The sequence below is a fragment of the Perognathus longimembris genome, chromosome 3 (genome assembly GCF_023159225.1).
Source record: "Perognathus longimembris pacificus isolate PPM17 chromosome 3, ASM2315922v1, whole genome shotgun sequence".
Taxonomy (NCBI): domain Eukaryota; kingdom Metazoa; phylum Chordata; class Mammalia; order Rodentia; family Heteromyidae; genus Perognathus; species Perognathus longimembris.
In genome coordinates this window covers 626,442-646,780 of record NC_063163.1, presented here as the reverse complement: position 1 = coordinate 646,780, position 20,339 = coordinate 626,442, and the positions used below count along the sequence as shown (strand labels likewise).

The window sequence follows — 20,339 nt, the reverse complement described above, 5'->3', positions numbered from 1 at the left end:
CAACAGAACCTCACCAGACTGCAGGCCTGGCCGACAAGTCTCAATGATGCAGACTGTTGGCTTCAGCCAGTGAGATATCAATATGAAATGACAGGGAATACTTAGAAATTACTTCATACTTTTAAGGTTTAAATATTTCAACCAAAGGTTAAGAGATACTATTGGTACAGGACAGCTAGCACAGACAAGAAACCAAGTATCATCAGTCAGCTGCACTGAAACCATGTTGGTCATATCTACTTAAAACCTCATTCAGATCTGGCTCCTTACAAACCTGGAGTTTATACTCACCTAAACCTTTTTGTCCAGGATTCTTAGCAAAGGTAAAGGTAAACTGATAAAAATCTTTGAACTTTGCTGAGTCCTTAAGCTCTTGTTCCAATCTGGGCAGAAGAGCTTTCAGCTTTTCTGTGTTATCACACCTGAGACAACAGAGAAGGGCTTGTTACTCGCAGACCTACCTCCCAAGCAACACTCCCGCCACCTGCACCCCATTTCCTGGCTTTCCTCTGGTGGTGAGTCTCAGTTGTAAGGGGTCCGGAAGGAGTGGAGTCAGTGGGCACCTTCTCGTTAAGATGGGCTGTGAATGCACTGAGGCCACTGAGCAATGACTGTAAATGAGAGTTATGTGAATTATATCTCAGTAAAGCTGTCATGAAAAACCAGTCTCTGAATGGCGGCACACATTTGCATCCTGGCATTCAGGAGGACCACAGTTCAGAAGCCAGCCAGGCCAAGTTCCAGGCCAAGCTGAACTAGTGAGACCCTGTCGCAAGAAAAAAACACAAAAACAATCCCAACATTTTGTCTTTTTCTGTGTGGGTTAGGAGAGTGTGGTTTGTGCTGCTGCTTTGACCACACAGTGAGGCCAAGACCCCGAGGATGGCACAGCAACAAAATGGGAGGAAAGACTCCATATCCTAAGTGCCCACAGACGAGCCATCACTGCCTCTGCTCTGTCACAGGAGAAGTCTTACTGCTTCAGCACTTTAGGGACCTCTTCACTGTCGTAGGTTGGATTTAAGAGTCAAGTGTTATGAAGTAGGTACTGCTTATTAAAATTGGATTTTCCTTTCAAAAGTAAAAAAAAAAAAAACTTTTAAGGGGCTGGGGATGTGGCTTAGTGGTAGAGAGCTTGCCTGGCATGCACAAAGCCCTGGGTTTGATTCCCCAGCACCACATAGACAGAAGAAGCTGGAAGTGGCGCTGTGGCTCAAGAGGTAGAGTGCTAGCATTGAGGAAAAAGGAGCCAGGGACAGTGCTCAGGCCCTGAGTCCCAAGCCCCAGGACTGGCAAAAAACAAGACAAAACAACAACTTTAAAATTGTTCATCTGCCTGGGCTAAGGGTATGACTAAGTACTGTAGTAGAACACTAGCTTGGCATGTGGGAAGCCCTGGGTTCCATCCCTAGCTCTGCAAAAAGAAAAACAACAACAAACAAAAACCCAAACTCAGTGAAAGCATTTATTGATCTTCAAGATAGAAATGTTTAAAAACAAAAATATTTTCAGCTGCAGAGTAAGACCAGAATAACTGCTACTTCACTTAAACAAATATAACAGAGCTCAGGAAAAAACAAAAATTACCTGGAGACCGCTCAACAGCCAAAGTCCATGCACACAGGAGTTGGGCACAGGTACTCAGTATAACAGACACCTGCAGGTGAGCCTAAGTACCAGCACCACCCCCACCAAGGGTGGTGGCTGGGCACCAGGCATATACACCTCTACTCGGGGGCTGAGTGCTTCCCCACTGCAGAGCCTGCCCCTCCAAGGGAGATGGGCCACTCAGGGCATCTGTGGTGCTCCCTCCCCTGCTCTCGTCTGCTTCACTGACTTGCAGAGCACTCTCCTTCACAGGGCCCTTGGGTATGACGTAAAGGGAACTTGACATATTGTTCAGTCTGGCTATTTAGATCTAGTGTCTACAAGGCTCATTCCTGTAGCTGTGTGCAGCTCCAGCTGGTTCATTTCTGAGCCATGTGAATTCCAGTCATTTGTAGATGAGTAGAACTTGCAGGTGAATGCTTTGGCTGTTTCCAGTTTTCTCATCACAGGTAATATTGTGTTTGTATACAAATAGGCACCCATCCCAGACCTACGTCACTGTGTGCGCACCTTCAGTTTAATAATGTGAGAATCTGTGGTGTCCATCCCACTATGTTGTGTGTCTTACTTTACCCAACCTACAAGGTGAGTTTTGCTGGCTATTTCATATCACTGCAGACTTCAGCTGCAATTTCCTGCTGAGTGAGACAAACACCTTGTATTTTCATCAGCTCTTTGGATATCCTCTTTCATGAAGTGCTTCAAGTCATTTTCCAAAGAGGCTTTCTCTTGTTTCGTAGGAATTCTTTTTTTTTTTTTCCCCGTTTATGTGGTGCTGAGGAATCGAACCCAGGGCTTCATGCATACTAGTCAAAGACTCTACCACTAGGCCACATTCCCAGCCATTCCTAGGAATTCTTTAGAAATACAAGGCTTTGTTTTATTTGTACTAAGGATTGTACTCAGGACCTCAAACTTGCCAGGCAAGGAAGGCACCACTGAAACTACTCCACCAGCCCATTATGTTAGCTATTTTTTTAAAGACATGCTCTTTCTTTATATGCCCTAGTATTGTAATTCTTTGTGCTATTCCATGTGGATCGGATGAGAGACATATTCCTATTGCTTTCCATGTAACTGGGATGAAGTTACCATGCCAGGGACTGGTCAAGATGGAGTCATGCAAACTTTTCTTTGCCCAGGCTGGGCCTCAAATAAAAACATTTCAATCCCCACCTCTCAAGTAGCTAGGATTACAAGCCCACACCTGGCTTTTTGTCAGCTATTTTTAAGATATTCTTCCAGAACACAAACTGCTTTTGTACTTCCTTGGTGGTATTTTGTATGACCAGATTTGTGTGTGTGTGTGTGTATGTGTGTGTGTGTGTGGTACTGGAGTTGAACTTAGGGGGCCTCATGCTTGCCAGGCAGGTGCTCTACCACTTGAGTCACACCTCTAGTTATTTTATTGTTCATGGTGCTTGCCTGGGCGCTGTCTCTGAGCTCTTCAGCTCAAGGCTAGCACTCAACTATTTGTATCATAGCACCACTTCCGGTTTTCTGGTACTTAACTGGAGATAAGAGTCTCACTCGTGGGCTTTCTTGCCTGAGCTGGCTCTGAACCACAATCATCAGATCTCAGCCTCCTGAGTAGTTAGGATCATAGGCATGAGTCACCAGCACCGGCCCCTCTAGTCGTTTTCTGCTAGTTACTTTTAGGATAGGATCTTACTTCTTGCCCGGGCAAGAGTGACTGCCTACTTGAGCTTCACATTGTTGCTGGAGTAATGGCCAAGTATCACCGTGTCTAGCTTCCTTCCATGAAGACAGGAGTTGTGGTCTATTCTGCCCAGGCTGGCATCAACCTTGATCCTCACAGTCTCGGGATCCCAGCCTCCCACATCAGTGATGATGACCGCGCACAGTGTGACCCACTGTGCCCAGCTGTGGGTGGAGAAGGGGGTCTTGCAAATTTCTGCCTCCTAAGTAGCTAGGCACTGTGTGAGCCAATGACAAAGAAATTCTTACTTTTAGTATAAACAATCTTCCACTGTAACACTTTTAGAAACATGTTTAAAGATTTAACTCTACTGCAGTCATATTTTACTCTATACTTTGCTTTTGCTTTTACAATTGAAATCTATAATCCACTTGAAACTGATTATATATACATACGAGAGAGAGAGAGAGAGAGGGGAGTAGGGATCAAGATTAGTTTTTCTTCCATATAACTAACCAGTTCTCGTTGGACTATTTGCTGAAAAAACATCTCAGGTCTTCTTTCCTGTATCCCAATGGGCTGTTTTCTCTAAGGAAGTTTTCATACATCTTTTGTTTTTAAGTATTTTGTATTTTTGATAAAACCAAAAATAACATTTTAAAAATTCAGTTTTATTGTACTATTTGGTAGCACACATCCTTAGTTGTACTTTGTTTTGTTCCATCCCAAAGGGAAAGCTTACAATTCCAATATATATGTTTGTTATGGGATTTGTTTGGGTTGGGTGGGGGAGAATCAAACTAAGGACTTTTTTTTTTTTGCCAGTCTTGAGGCCTGAAGTAGGGGCCTGAGCACTGTCCCTGGCTTCTTCTTGCTCAAGGCTAGCACTCTACCACTTGAGCCACAGCGCCACTTCTGGCTTTTTCTATATACGTGGTGCTGAGGAATTGAACCCAGTGCTTCATGAATACGAGGCAAGTACCACTAGGCCATAATCCCAGCCCAAACTAAGGACTTTTACTAGCTCTAGTTTGCTACAGTTTGCAATTTTCTATCTTGTGTTCATCTTCAAAATCTTCTAAGTCTTTTGTGTGTGTGCCACAGTCCTAGGGCTTGAATTATGAGCCTGGGTACTGTCCCTGAGCTTCACTGACTCACGACTAGCACTCTACTACGTGAGCCACAGAGCCATCTCCAGTTTTTTTCTGAGTAGTTTATTGGAGATGAGTCTCATGGACTTTCTGCCCAGGCTGGCTTTGAATCACGATCCTCAGATCTCAGCCTCCTTAGTAGCTAGGATGACAGGACTGAGCCACCAGCACCTGGCCTTCTCAGTCTTATTACTGAGAACAGACTATAACCACCCATTCTCAGAATGTCTGTCTGATTTTGTTATTAACGTTGTTTGACCTCAAGACACGCTGGGAAATTCTTTAATAGTTCCTGATAGAAGATGTTTAAAATACAATTTGTTGTTCTTTGTTGGTCCTGGGGCTTGAACTCAACACTGGTACATCTGTCACTGAGCTTTTTTGCCCAAAGCTAGCTCTCTACCACTTGAGCCGCAGTTCCACTTGTGCCTTTTTGGTGGCTAATAAGAGATGAGTTTCATGGATCTTCCTGCGCAAGTTGGCTTTGAACCACTGACCGAGCTACCAGCACCCAGCTTAGTTTTTCTATTATTATTTCAATTAAGTTATTGGCTATTATTTTATCCTGGCCCCTCTCCCCCATTCCCTCTCCCTGTGGCTGTAGATGAAATCTAGAACCTTGTAAATGCTAGCAGGTGCTCTACTACCAAGCAACATCCCAGTTCTCTTTTTCTACTTAAGATGGGTGATTTATCTAAAAACTTTTTTTCCCTAAATTTTGCATTTAGGCTGATTTTTACAAGGTTTTTGTTTTTGTTGTTTTGTGCCAGTCTTGGGGCTTGAACGCTGGGCCTGGGCTTTTTTGTTCAAGGCAGGGAGGGGCACTATCACTTGAGCCACAGCTCCACTCTGGCTTTTTTTTTTTTTTTTTCGTTAATCAGAGTCTCACAGACTTTCCTGCCCAAGCTGGCTTCAAACCACAATTCTCAGATCTCAGCCTCCTGAGTAGCTAGGATTACAGGCATGAGCCAACAGCGCCCAGCTTGAATTCAAAGTTCTGTTATCACTTTTTTCTTCAACATTCAAAATACTTTCTAATTTCTACTGTAATGCTTTTCAAATACTTTTTATTCAGAGGTGTATACTATGTACACCATATTTTAACCTAGTCATCTATGTTAGTTGTACAAGTTTCAGCAAACAGATGTAACACGTCAATCCTTCGCAGTTTGTCAAACTAATAGCCCTGTTGATGGCTGGCTGACTTTATGAATGTTCTGTTTCTTCAAGAAGACTATGCATTATTTGACATCAAAGGCAATGTTGGAAGTGGCACTGTGGCTCAAGTGGTAAGCACTAGCCTTGAGCCGAGCTCAGAGAAAGCGCCCAGGCCCAGAGTTCAAGCCCTACAACCGACAAAAAAAAAAAAAAAAAAAAAAAAAAAAAAAGGCCATCTTCAAAATATGCCCACAAGGCCCTTTGTTGTGCTGTCCAAATCTACCTCAATATCTGAAGAGCTGCTATATACCTTCAACATTCATTTTCTTTTCTTTCTTTTTTGGGGGGCCAGACCTGGGGCTTGAACTCAGGACCTGGGCACTGTCCTGAGCTTCTTTTTGCTCAAAGCTAGAGTTCTACCACTTGAGCCACAGCACTACTTCTGGCTTTTTCTGTGTATGTGGTCCTGAGGAATCGAACCTAGGGCTTCATGCATGCTACGCACACACTCTCATTAAGCCACATTCCCAGCCCAAAGCTCATTTTCATTAGTAGTACTACATGAGTACTTTTTGGGGTTAAGGTTTGCATAATATATAACTTCTGTCATTTTCAATTGTACTGTGCCCTTTTATTGTCCTCTGTATTTCTCAGAAATTATGTATATTACACATTCTCCTATTTTTGACTAATTATGTGGCCTTTGTATTCTTGTTTTTCCTTTTTCTACTCAGGCCTGAGCCTTGAAATCTGGGCTTGGGCCCTGTCCCTGAGCTTTTGTCCTCAAGCCTAGAGCTCTTCCATCACTTGAGCCACAACTCCACTTCTGGCTTTACTTGTAGTTTAGTAGAGATGAGTCTCATAGACTCTCTTGCCCTGACTGGCTTTGAATTGCAATTCTGAGATCTCAGCTTCTTGAATAGCTAGGATTACAAACACGAGCCACCAGTGCCTGGCTTCCCTTTTCATTTTCTTAACTTTTGCTAGAAACAATATTTTTTACTTTATGTAAAAATTTTTTTTCGTTGAAGCATTGAGCTTGAACTCAGAATCTCACACTGACTAGGGCAGGTATTATGCCACTTGAACCATATCATTTAGCCTCAGTTTTGTTAAACTGCATCTTTTTTGGTCTTTTTTGCTTTGGTACCAGGGATTGAACCTAATGTGTTGCATTTATAAGGCAAGCACTTTGCCACTAAACCACATACCAGCTCTAGTTTCTTCTTTTATAGTTCATGCCTTTTTTTTTTTTTGGCCAGTCCTGGGCCTTGGACTCAGGGCCTGAGCACTGTCCCTTCTACCCGCTCAAGGCTAGCACTCTGCCACTTGAGCCACAGCGCCGCTTCTGGCCGTTTTCTGTATATGTGGTGCTGGGGAATCGAACCCAGGGCCTCATGTATATGAGGCAGGCACTCTTGCCACTAGGCCATATCCCCAGCCCCCCCTTTTTTAAACATTAAAAAAAAAAAATTACACTATGAGTAGATGTTTCCTACCTTGAAACAAGTATGGTTTTACAGTTCATCTCAGCTTCCCAAAGTGCAAAGAACAAACAACTACACTGTCAAGAGATGTCTTTTGCTTGGTTGGTTTTATATAATTACCAGGAATGTAGATAAATATTAGAAATAAATGAGGTCTTTTAGACCTCATTTAGAGTTGACTGTCTAAATAGAAAAGGTTGGTAAATTATATCAGAATCACTAGTATAGTGAAAGAAATAAGCCCCTGTTTATTCCCCTTGTTTGCTGCAAGTGCTAACTTTAGGAATATTCATATGCGATTCTAAGATGTTATCACTGAAATATCAGAGAAACATAAATATCAACAATTCGAACATGCTGCACCACCTCATAAAATAGCTCCATAAGCTTAAAGATTAAGTCAGTTATGTTAGGTGTTTTCATTTGTGACTCATCTGGTAAGAATTATCTTAAATTATTAATCCCAACCCTGTAAGTAGAATAGAAAAGCAAAAACCAAATGATACTTTATTAATGTTTAATATAGCAACACTGTAATTTATACACACAATATACAATAGTAATGAAATAAACTGGATAGTAAAAAAGAAACCAGTATTTACTGTTAATTCAAAATTGGAAAGGAATAAAAAGGAATAAATTGTAAAAAGGACTACTATAAGAAAGAACAGTAAATAAAACCTAAACTGGAATTTGAAACACAACCAAAGGCATATTGCAGATGTACAAGATAAAGACAATATAGATATGAAACTAGTACGGATAGATTGCTATAAAATGTTGAAAATATCTCTGAAGTTTAAGCTGAGGTTAAATTACTTACCCAAGCTCTGTCATGCCATCTACAAATTCCTTTTTGCTAAATTCACATTGAGTAGCAGCCCTGAACTTCCATGCTATGACCAAAACACTGATACTGGCAGGATCAAGATTTAAGTCATCACAAAACTGTTGAATCCCGTCAATTCCAATTTTGTTTTCATCTTGTGGGTCTGTAATTGGGATCAAGGGAAAAAGAAGTTATAATAGTTTGAAAGTCAATCCTAAAAGAAATCACACCACTCTTATTACACAGTTCTAGCAACAGTTTCAGCTCCATTACTCAGTGCAAGGCAGTTTTTCTACTACACATGAAAGAAATACAGAGCAACAATTTCGATCTGTCTAGAAAACAATCCTATCTCTTTTAAGAATCTAGGTTTCTGGGTCCCGTGTGTATGTGTGTGTGTGTGTGTGTGTGTGTGCGCGCGCGCGTGTGTGTGTGTGTGTGTGTGTGTGCGCTTTGCCCTAGTCCTGAGGTTAAGTCAGGGCCTGAGCTTTTCTGCTCAAGGCTGATGCTCTACCAATTGGGCCACAGTTTCACTTCTGGCTTTTAGTGGTTAATTGGAGACACAAGTTTCATGGACTTTCCTGCTCAGGTGGCTTTGAACTACAATCCTCAGATCTCAGCCTCCTGAGCACCTAGGATTACAGGCAAGAAAGAGTCATAGCAGCCGAGCTGGTTTCTGGGTTTTAAGGAAAGAAAAACAAGAAAAAAGAAAAAAACCCACTGAAAAATCTTTGAGGAAGCTTCAATCTAACAGTTAGGAGTATAGGTGAATAGTAAAATATACTTCTCCAGGACACCTGCTTGTTCTCAGCCTTTTCACTCACAGTTGGCACTTTCCCACCTGAGCCATACTTCCACTTATTAAAAAATAATAATTTAGCTTATGTGTACTCATCCAACAGTCTAGAAAATCAGACTTCTCACCATCTATTTACATTTTAGAGGTAAACGAACCCTCGTATTTGTCTGCCAAAAATCAAATAGTAATATAAGGGGTGACACTGATCAAGATGCACTGTACACATAAATGGACATGATGAACTGAAACCCCTTTGTATAATAATAAAAAAAATTAAGCAGATCTCAAGTCTCCTGAGCAGCTAGGATTACAAGTGTGAGCTACCTGTGCCTAGCAAACAACATGATTTTTATGCATGTTGTTAACAAAGAAAAACTGATAACATAAACTAATAAAACCACAACCATTCACCTAAGTGTATACTGGAAAACAGTGCTTCAGCCATGGTTTATAGGACTCAGAAATACACATTTAGAGTCCCAAATGACAGACCATGTTTCTACTTTAAATGACCAGAACTACATGAATAAAATCAAATAATAAATTAGAATAAAGTTTAAAATAAAGCATAAAGACTTGATTTTTACAAGTATTTTTCAAAGGCAGCTGTACATATTTGAATGACTTTAAAAGTTTGCATAACATATAATGTAAAAACTAGCTCAACAATTAGCAAAAAAGACTTTAAGAGGTTAAGTATTTTTTTTTTAAAGAACTGTAAGTAAAAATCTGGTTTGTTTCTTTAATCACACAATATGTTTTTAAATCTAAGATTTTTTTAATGGAAAGAAAAATTTTAAAGACTGTCAATTTCAATCCAAAGAAGTACATGTGTACGTACACACACACACATATAGTATCTTTTTTTTTTTTTTTTTTGACCAGTCCTGGGCCTTGGACTCAGGGCCTGAGCACTGTCCCTGGCTTCTTTTTGCTCAAGGCTAACACTCTGCCACTTGAGCCACAGCGCCACTTCTGGCCATTTTCTGTATATGTGGTGCTGGGGAATCGAACCCAGGGCCTCATGTATATGAGGCAGGCACTCTTGCCACTAGGCCATATCCCCAGCCCCCACACATATAGTATCTTAAAAAATGAAAATAACAAAGAATGTAAAGTCAATGAAATTATTCTATTTTGGCTAAAAGTTTTTTTTTTTTTCCAGTTTTGGGAAACTTAAAAACAGCTAAAAAGAAAGAAAATGTAAAATAAGCCAACTGCTAAGCCCTGTGCTATCTTAAAAAGGAAAATTAAAATCTGCTATGAAATTTGGATCTGTCATACTCTTCAAAGCCGACTTATTTTTACAGCATGACTGTGTTTGGACAAGGAAAGCTTTATGCTAAGCAATGAATAGCAGTCTGCAATCTCCAACATGGAGGCTTCTCTGTTGGAATTTTCCTCAAATTCATGTGGCAGCTAAAGTTGCCCCAGTGCTAGGACACCACCATGAGGTTGCAGAATTGTCCTCCCAATTAAGTAGTGTTTTAATATAACATAAGAGTTTGGGGGAAAAGCACAGTATCGGCCGGCGACAGCAGTACCTGAAATCTGAGGGACTGCAGTGGGGCACCAGCCTAGGAGAAAAGTTTGCTGGACTACAACTCCAATATAGCCAGAAAAAAGCAGAGCTGGAGGTATGGCTCAAATGGGAAAATGCCAGCCAAGCACAAGGTCAAGGCCTGAAATTCTAGAAAGTGTAAATACACAAACCCTATTATTAGTTGGTAAAGCCTCAGTTTTCTCTCTGACTATTCTCACTGTGGCACAGCCAAGAAAGTAGTGGTCAAGAGTTTGTCCACTATATTCAACCCGCTCCCTATCCCCATTATCCTGTCTTTTTTTTTTTTTTGTGCCAGTTCTGGGGCTTGAACTCAGGGCCTGAGCTCTGTCCCTGGCTTCTTTTTGCTCAAGGCTAGCACTCTACCACTTGAGCCACAGCACCACTTCTTTTTTTTTTTTGGCCAGTCCTGGGGTTTGGACTCAGGGCCTGAGCACTGTCCCTGGCTTCTTTTTGCTCAAGGCTAGCACTCTGCCACTTGAGTCGCAGCGCCACTTCTGGCCGTTTTCTGTATATGTGGTGCTGGGGAATTGAACGGAGGGCTTCATGTATACGAGGCAAGCACTCTTGCCACTAGGCCATATCCCCAGCCCCACAGCACCACTTCTGGCTTTTTCTATATATGTGGTGCTGAGGAGTCGAACCCAAGGTTTCATGCATTTGAGGCAAGCACTCTCCCACTAAGCCACATTCCCAGCCCCCCATTATCCTGTTTGAAGAGAGTTGTTCTAGAGTTGGCTATCGGGAGGAGAGCAGTTAGCAATTATCCTGCCTATGGCACTTTCTACAAACTCTGTAAGTAAAACAGTCACTGCTCACTACACACAGAACTGCATGTCACCTCTTACCTTTGTACCTGCCATATAACTGTTCCAGCTTCTTCTGGTCCACAGTGCTCCTCATGGCCTCCTGAAGGAACGTGTCTGGGTTTTGGAAGAATCTGTCTGTGGCCTCATCTAGTTTCCAATCATTCTGAGTTAGGCAGTAGATAGCAGCTCTCTCCCCGGCCTGAGTACATGCCATAAACTGGCGGACCTTGTCCTTCTGAGACGACTTGAGCTTATGCTTTGGAATGCAAAAGTGGAAAAGCCAATGAAGCCACTCCAGGGTAATGTCTGTCTCTATTTCTATTTTACTGGACATTTCTGAGTTGCTGGGCAACTCAGCTTCATTTCAGAATTATAGGAAGCCACACCCTGTTGTTCATCAGTTGAGACTGCAAAGTCTTCTGAAAACTGAAGCATATCTATAGTAACAAATATGTAAATCTTCAAAAATTATGAGAGCCAACATTTTAGCAGTCTAGTTCTTGACAAGGCAGAGAGCTGATGTCACCAGCCAGCGCAGGTGCAGGGTCTTTGGCTTCCATTAAGTTCAGGATCTAGGGCTGGGAATATGGCCTAGTGGTAAAGTGCTTGCCTTGTATACATGAAGCCCTGGGTTCGATTCCTCAGCACCACATATATAGAAAAAGTCAGAAGTGGCGCTGTGGCTCCAGTGGTAGAGTGCTAGCCTTGAGCAAAAAGAAGCCAGGGACCGTGCTCAGGCTCCGAGTTCAAGGCCCAGGACTGGCAAAAAAAAAAAAAAAAGTTCAGGATTTAATGAAAAGAAGGCTGTGCCATTTAGAAATGGCACTGTTTCAAGTTTTTTCCAGAAACACATAAAGGATTGTTAGAGAAAATTTACAAAAGTGCCACAACCAGACATGAAGTCTGTTTATGATAAAATGAAAGTGATAATGCTAGTAACAGGATGTCTACACATAGGCAGAAAGAAAAACAGAGCAAAGGCTGGGGGTAGGTGAATAAACAAGAAAACTGCCAAGTAACCTTACTATATATAGTATATAATGAAACAGAATAGCATCTTCATACTTCCAGATCAGAGCGGTTAAGTTTCCACTTCTCCAAGACAACTTGGTGCAAGTTAACATTAAAAGTGAATGGCTTGGGGGGAGGGAGGGGGGAATGAGGGAGGAGGTAACAAACAGTACAAGAAATGTATCCAATGCCTGATGTATGAAAATGTATCCTCTCTGTATATCAGTTTGACAATAAAAATTAATTTAAAAAAACCACACAAAAAAAAGTGAATGGCTTTCAAATTCACAATCAAAACAGACTCCAAAATCCACTAGAGGTTTTTTTCTTGTTGCGATTTATCCATCAGTGCACTGATCTAGGGCTTCATACGTGCTAGGCAAGCACTCTACCACTGAGCTATATGATTACCACCCCAGCTCCGACAAGAGGATTACTCAATTTTGTCCAAATAAAAATGAAAATTTACAAAAACACAAAATGTTACTCAAAAGAAATATACAAAAGTAGATGAAGAAATTGAAGAGGGAAGAAGAGAAGAAAGCCAGGGCTAGAATTAGAATAAAGATACACATTCCAGGTACAAGGGCTGAAAGTGGACTGAAGGCAGGCTTCAAGCTTCCCAGCTGTCACAAAGAAAAAAAATATTAGTTAGGAAAATCTTTTGTACCAATGGCTCAGAAGTGGTTCTGGTGTGAAACTTGAGGGAAATGGTTCCCACAGCTCATGAAAGAAACATGTGCAATGTACCCCCTCAGTTCCCCTTTGTCACCAAAATGTGAGGAATGTGCAGCCAAACGCGTTCCAATCACTCTCCCAAGGCAGCATAAGTGTGTTGATACCTAAGCCCAGTGGAGGAAAAGGATTTGGTCTACACAAAGCATCCGAGTGTGCTCTGGCGACCTCCCAAGGGTTCACAGTGACACTGCAGGTGAAAGCCAACAGGTCAGACAGCATGCATGGATGGGTCTGGCTGTGTTCCATTAGGACAATTTACAGAAACAGGAAGTTAGCTGTGGACTGTAGTTTTCTGCAGACAATATAGATTTTAAAGGAATACATAAAAATACATTCTGTACACTATTTCTTAAAATTGAGTCTTTGGTATTAGCATGTCTAAGAACTTGAAAAAGAAGTCAAGATTCTCTGCTAAGATGAAACTTAGATTAGGCCAGATCTCACATGCTACTGCAGTAAACTGACAGAGGATAAAACCAGCACCTTCTTATACAGCCAACAGCCAACCAAAGGAAGATGGGCCAAGTGCCAAGAGACACTCAAAAACCTTAAAAGACAAATGTGCCACCACCCAAAATGGTCCCCAGTTAGGAGCACCCATCACATCTTTACTATGGAAAAGCTATCAATGTAGTATTTTTATGCCATAGAACTGGGGAAAGCAAAGGAAGGAGGTGACATTGTCCAAAAAAGAAATGTACTCACTACCTGACTGATGAACTGGTATCCCCTTTGTATAGCACCTTGGGAATTACAAAATTATTTTAAAAGATAAAGTACAACTAGAGGAAATTGTTATGATTATAAAAGAGTACAGTGATTTTTAAAATGTATACAATTGAGCCATAAAAAGAAATGACATGTGTCTTGATGTAGTTTTGCACATTAAAAACATGATGCTTATTGAAAGAGCCAGGTATAAAAGGTCACACATTGCACAATTCTATTTATACAAAATGTCCAAAACAGGCATATCTGCCAGAGGCTAGGAAGAGGGGAAAACTGAGTGCTCATGGGTAAAGCTTTTCTCTTGTGATAATGAAAATGTGCTGAAACCAGATAGAGATAGTGATTGCATATTGACTTACATAAACATGCATGTTTTTCCCCTGCAACCCAGCCAGTTGGGAGGTGGAGATTAGGAGGACTGATGGATGAAGGCATAAAAGTTAGGTGACCATATCTTAGCAAACAAGCCAGGCTGTAGTGATCATACTTGTAATACCAACTATGCAGGAAGCAGAAGCAGAAGTGTAGTACCAGGCTAGCTGAAAGATAACCTAGGGGCTGGGAATGTGGCCTAGTGATAAAGTGCTTGCCTTGGATACATGAAGCCCTAGGTTCAATTCCTCAGCACCACATACATAGAAAAAGCCAGAAGTGGTGCTATGGCTCAAGTGGTAGAGTGCTAGCCTTGAGCAAAAAGAAGCCAGGGACAGTGCTCAGGCCCTGAGTTCAAGCTCCAGGACTGGCAAAAAGAAAAAGAAAAAAGAACCTAAGGCTTAACACCAGTAGCCTGTATTCTTAGGTACTCAAGAGGTTGAGACCTGAGGGCCAAGGTTCAAACCCAACCTTGGGCAGGAAGGTTCATGAGACTCTCATCTCCAATTAATCACCAAAAAGTCGGAAGCGGAGCTGTGGTTCAATGGGTAGAGCCCTACCTAGCCTCAAACAAAAAAGTTAAGGGACGGTGTCCAGGCCCTGAGTTCAAGCAGGCAGCAGGATCAACACGAGAGAGAGAGAGAAAGAGAGAGAAGGGAGGACAAGTGAAGGGAAGGGAAAGCAGGCAGGCAGAAGTGTGACTGAAGTAGCAGAGTGCTGGCTTAGCAGGTTCAAGGTCCTGAGTCCAATCCCAAATAAACTCAACAAAGCACCCCAGACTTCCAAGGCTGAACCGCAGGGTCATGCACTCTGGAGCAGCTGGAGCATTTGACCAGTGTTACAACACAAATGGCTTCACATCAAGAACATACGGACAACTAGAAGAAGAAATAGTATCTAGTCTTGACCTATGACTCCCAAGCATACCTGACTTGGACCTGTGGGTTCAGGCCACTCAAAATGGTTACAAATCATCTCTATACTTGTTACAGAGTGGACAGAAGTGGAAACTGACAAGTAAGTAGATCCCTGGCCAATCTATCCAAATTACCTCACCAGCACAGGCCACTCCCACCAACTTCACACTTCAAAAGGGTACGAATGTGGTAGCCCGCGAATCCACACCATTTCAGTTTGAGACTACCCCTTACAGGTTTCTGCATGAAACTGCAGCAATTAAAACTGTAATCAGTGGGTCATTCTATCCTAGAGATGACTTGCTTTTAAAGTGAATTCCTTTCCTAACAAACTTTATCACTTTAAAATAACGGTGGTCAGTGTAATCTAAAGATACCACTCAACTAAGAGACCCAAATTCAACTGTGAGGAAAGAAACCTCACGCGACTCATAAAACAACGGGATTCTGCAAAATCAATCTCGGCCCTCAAACTGGTGGGGCCTCGGCCTCCCTGTCAGGTGCCTATGATCTTCACCGAAGCTAATCTGCCAGGCAAAGTATTACCGGAGGAAAGCGTTCTAAGTTTTATTATTTTTATGGTTAAAACCGCGTAGGATTCTGTAAACACCCGGACAGTGCAGTAGAAACATCACATGAGATCTCTGAACTGTGAAAGGGTCTCAAACATTTCCATGTGATCTCGTGTACGACCTCATAGACTCCAGGTACAAAGTTATGCCCAGAATTGAAGAAGTACTCTCAGGATGTCCTCTCTGAGGCTCGCCATCCGAGCCCTCTTCCCAGGCTGGCTCCGGGACTTGGTGACATAAACTCCGTGCACTTGGGTCTGTTGACTCTGACTCCGCTCTGTCTCGCAAGAGTTGAGTTGTTACACCAAAGGCTCCGGGTTCCCGCTCCAGGGCCTCCGACCTCCCCGCCTGGCTCGCGGCCCGGAGGCGCTCGGGCCGCCGCGGGCCTCCTCCTCCCCGAGGCCGCCCCACCAGCTCCCAGCTCCCGGGTTTTAGCACCGCCGCGTCTCCTTTTTCTTTCCGGCCGCGCCTCTCGGCCCCGCCCAGGCGCTCGGTCCCCGGCCCCCGGTGACTCCGGCCCGCCCGGTCTCCCCGCGCGGCCGCCGGAGCCGCCGGGACCCCGGGCGGTGCGCGAGCGGCCCCGGGCCCACTGCCCACGCCGGCGGGCCCGCCCCGTCCTCACGCGGGGACTCCGGCCCGCCCGGCGACGCCGCGACTGCGAGGGGCGCTCGACCCCGCCCGCGGAGCCGCAGTGACCTCCGCGCGAGGCGCCGGCCCCCTCCGCGGGGCGCCACGACCGCCACCTACCATGCTCACGGGCACCGCCGCCGTCGCTGGCCGCCGCGCGCGCCGGCGCTCTGCGCACGGCCGGGCGTCCGCGCAGGCGCAGACCGACGCGACGCGACGCGACGCGACGCGCAGCCTCCGCGCAGCCTCCGCGCAGGCGTGGGCCGCCGCTCCCGCCAAGGTTGGGAACCGGGCCCGGCGGCGGGTGTGCGCCCGCGGCCCGCGGCCTCCCCTCCCGAGTCCACACGCCCGCGGGGAGGCACTCGGGGCGCGGGGAGGGCGGCCGGCCGGCCGAGAAGCCTCCGCCCCGGCGGGCCAGGGGTCCCGCCCCCGGGGAGGGCCCGCGCCGCGCGGGGAGGGCGCGAGGGCCGCGTCCGGGTCCCGCCCCGGAGAACGGGATGCCCGCGCCCGCCCGCCCGCTCCCGGCGCCGCGGCGCCCCGGGCCCCGGCCGGTGATGCTCGGGCGGCCCGCCCCCGGCGCGGCCTCCTCGGTCCTGGTGAGCTGCGCGTGGCGGCCGGGCCCCTTCCGAGGGCTCCTTCCGAGGGGCTCCTTCCGAGGGCTCCTTCCGAGGGCTCCTTCCGAGGGCCCCTTCCGAGGGCTCCTTCCGAGGGCTCCTTCCGAGGGCTCCTTCCGAGGGGCTCCTTCCGAGGGCTCCTTCCGAGGGCTCCTTCCGAGGGCTCCTTCCGAGGGCTCCTTCCGAGGGCTCCTTCCGAGGGCTCCTTCCGAGGGGCTCCTTCCGAGGGCTCCTTCCGAGGGCTCCTTCCGAGGGGCCCCTTCCGAGGGGCTCCTTCCGAGGGGCTCCTTCCGAGGGGGCCTCCGGCGGCCCCGGCCCGGGGCTCCGATCCCGGGGGAGCTCCTCTCCGGGAGGGGGGGCGCCTTCTGCCGGGGGGGGACATCTCCTTTCCCGGGGGCGGGGGGAGGGAGTCTCCTCGCGGGGGGACCTCCTTTGGGGGGGAGCCTCCTTTCCGGGGGGGAGTCTCGCGGGGGGGGACCTCCTTTCCCGGGGGGGAGTCTCCTCGCGGGGGGGACCTCCTTTCCCGGGGGGAGGGAGTCTCCTCGCGGGGGGGGACCTCCTTTCCCGGGGGGAGGGAGTCTCCTCGCGGGGGGGGGAGCCTCCTTTCCCGGGGGGTAGTCTCCTCGCGGGGGGGGAACCTCCTTTCTGGGGGGGAGTCTCCTCGCGGGGGGGGGGAGCCTCCTTTCCCGGGGGATCTCCTCGGGGGAGGGGGGCATCTTTCCTGGGGGGGCTTCCTTTCCCGAGGGGCACCTTTCCCCTGGCTCCTCCTGGGTCCCTCTTAAGGGAAGGGGCTGCTTCTCAGGACACGGGGTGGGAGGTGGGCGGGTGGACCGGCAAGTTCCTTCCCCGAGTTCCTTGTTTAGGGTTCCCGGCCGGGGGGGGGGGGGTATTTAGCGAGCTCCTTCCCGCGCAGGGGCGCCAGGTGCCTTGCTCCGTGGGGGCCTCCCCTTTCCCGGGTCTTCTTGCTTAGCGGCTCTCCTTCCCAGGCTTCACTCAGACTGACCTGTTCGGCTCCCTGTGGAATTTTATTCACTTTGGCCTTGTGTGTTGAGGCAGGTTGTTTTGTTTTGTTTTGTTTTGTTTTAGCACTAGTTACAATCTTTCTAAAGCTACATCTACCCAACCATGGCCATTGAGATGATTGTTCTGGGGAACATGTAGGCCCTGCAACACCTTGACCTAAATTTATAGAGCCAGAAGGGTGTCCGAGTGCACAGTTTAGTTTGCAAAGGCCTTGGGCAGTCTTGATCTGCACCTTAGGTGTAAATTCTTTTGGGTGTAACCAGTCCATACTGGTTGGAAGGGGCTGAAAGGTCTTAACACGTTCTGTCAGTCTTCACTGCTCTAGCCTCCTACAGCTACTTTCTCTCCTTGACAAGAAGAAAAACATCCTGGTTGGCTTGGTTTTGGCAGACAGCTCATTCTTCCCTGTCACAAGCATGGCCACAGCTAGACAATATTTACTGCTCCTTAAAAGGGCTCTTTCTCAGAAGTCTCCTTTATTTCTTCCTTGTTGGCCCTTCTGGCTCTAAAGAGAACAGCTGGCATGCAGCTCTTCCTGGAGTCTGTTTTGCTCATTATGGATCTCACTTGCTATCATCTGAACAAATGCAATAGGTATTTATTTGAACATGATTCCATCAAGACACTGGTTTACTCTTTGCTCAGCATCTGTGTGTTAATCTGATGGATTGGGACATTTTACTGATCTTCTGTGGCACCAGTTTGCCAAAAGTAGTATCATGACTGGATCATCTGATGAAATTCTTGCTTTTCCTAAAAGTTTATCGCAACAAGTACTTTAAAGCTTTTTAATAGTGTTTTGCTTTCCCTCCTCTTCCTTGTTCTTCAATTCTTTCACTAAATAAGAATAATGTATTTGTGGGAAATGTTACTTTTTTTTAGTAGCTGCCACTTGTATTTGTGGGATCATAAGTACTCTTACAGAATCTAGTTTAGAACGTAAAGTAGGATTTAAGGCTTCTACAAAGGAGATACTATAGATTATTTCCATTGAGACTTTTCCTCCATCTTATTATCTTTCTCTTGCCTATCCTGCTGAACCTGCATGTGTTGTTACTAAGGATTTATAATTGCTTTGAATAATCCTTATTTCCCCTTATTTCAGAGGAAGCTAAATAACTGTCCCAGACACATTAATCCTTTTCTGGGCACACCTACCCCACTTGCTCCAGACCTTCCCTGCCCACTTCCTTGGAAGGCTACCTTGGTCAAAGCTCACCTTTCCTAGTGGAGTGCAGTGGCTTAAACCTATACCACAGCTGATGAAGAGGGTACCCAGGCCAGCTCAGGTAAAAGGTTAATGGGACCTCCATCTCAACCAATTAACTAGGTGTGGTGTTATATGCCTGTGGTCTCAGCTATTCAGTAAACTTAAGTAGGAGGGTCACAGTCAAGGCTGGCCTAGGCAAAAGCAAGATGCAAGATGCAAGATAGTACCTTAAAAAATAACTAAAGCAAAACAAAACCTGGGGCATGGCTTAAGTAGTAGAGCATCTGCTTAGCAAGTATGAGGCCCTAAGTTCAAACTCCATTACCCACACCCATCCCCCAGAGAAAAAGAAACCCTGCCTCTCCCATTCTGGGAACATTGCCTGGGCTCAGTTGAATAAACCAGGTATCAGTGCTGAGAAGGGAATCGCCCAGATGGGGTGCTTCTCATTCTTTGTCTCAGACAGCATCTGTGAGATAGTGGCTAGTTAAATACTCAGCAGTGCTGGATGAGTTTTAGAAGTGGAATCATACTCTACACAGCTTGCAACTCTCACACCTAAAATTCAGTATTACAGAAATCCAAAGGGTCTTTTTTTTTTTTTTTTTTGGTCAGTGATGGGACCTGACCTTGGGGCCTGGATACTGTCCCTGAGCTCTTTTGCTCAAGGCTAGTGCTCTACCATTTTGAGCCACAGTGTCACTTCTGTTTTTCTGATGGTTCATTGGAGGTGGGCTGGCTTTGAATCACAGTCCTCAGATCTCAGTTTCTTGAGTAGCAAGGATTACAGGTATGAAACACCCAGCCAAAGTGTCTTTTTTGTTTGTTTGTTTGTTTTTTTGGCCAGTCCTAGGCCGTGAACTCAGGGCCTGAGCACTGTCCCTGGCTTCTTTTTTGCTCAAGGCTAGCACTCTGCCACTTGAGCCACAGCGCCCCTTCTGGCCATTTTCTGTATATGTGGTGCTGAAGAATCGAACCCAGGGCCTCATGTATACGAGGCAAGCACTCTTGCCACTAGGCCATATTCCCAAAGTGTCTTTTTAATGATTGAAAATAGCAATAACAAAATAATGATAAAATTTAAAATATTTGCTAATTTAAGAGGAATATACTATAGTCATCCATATAGTCTTGGGGACAGGTTTGAGGTTGAAATGAGTTTATGAAAAAGGTATAGCTCATAATGAAGTAAGGGGACTTGGTGTGAGCAAAAGGTCTTAATAATATAGGACATTCTTTCATTTAAAAATGTGTTTTGAGCTGGTAAGTTCCAGAAAAGTCTTACTTTTCTCAGATGATTGCTTCTTGATTTCCCATGATTGTGTCCACATTTGATTTGCTTTGGCTTATGTTTATTTTAACATCTTTGTTAGATTTGATTGTTCACTGTTTTTTTAAATATATATTTTGATTGTGTTCACATCTGATTTGCTTTCTACTTTGTTAAGATTATTATCATGGGGC

The 20,339-nt window shown here is 45.2% G+C and overlaps 2 protein-coding genes across 8 annotated transcripts in view; one reads left to right on the top strand and one right to left on the bottom strand.

The window, feature by feature from the left end:
• The window catches only part of Dcun1d2 (defective in cullin neddylation 1 domain containing 2), a 29,908-nt gene extending 13,718 nt beyond the window's left edge, over positions 1-16,190 (bottom strand). Inside the window, exons 1-4 of one of the 5 annotated variants that reach the window (XM_048341059.1) lie at positions 16,149-16,190; positions 11,102-11,318; positions 7,888-8,056; positions 292-422 (exon numbers count right to left, since the gene is read on the bottom strand). In XM_048341059.1, the coding sequence (XP_048197016.1) occupies positions 292-422; positions 7,888-8,056; positions 11,102-11,318; positions 16,149-16,151 (520 nt within the window). In that variant the 5' untranslated portion in view covers positions 16,152-16,190. Of the gene's footprint in view, positions 1-291; positions 423-7,887; positions 8,057-11,101; positions 11,554-16,148 lie in introns of those variants that run through there. The other 4 variants (XR_007210298.1, XM_048341061.1, XM_048341060.1 and 1 more) reach the window with 4 other exon arrangements.
• A 310-nt stretch (positions 16,191-16,500) lies between these two features.
• Positions 16,501-20,339, top strand: part of Tmco3 (transmembrane and coiled-coil domains 3) — a 37,266-nt gene continuing 33,427 nt past the window's right edge. For all 3 annotated transcript variants that reach the window (XM_048341053.1, XM_048341054.1, XM_048341052.1), the window contains exon 1: positions 16,501-16,624. The gene's annotated coding sequence lies outside the window, so the exon portion shown is untranslated. The remainder of the gene's footprint in view (positions 16,625-20,339) is intronic.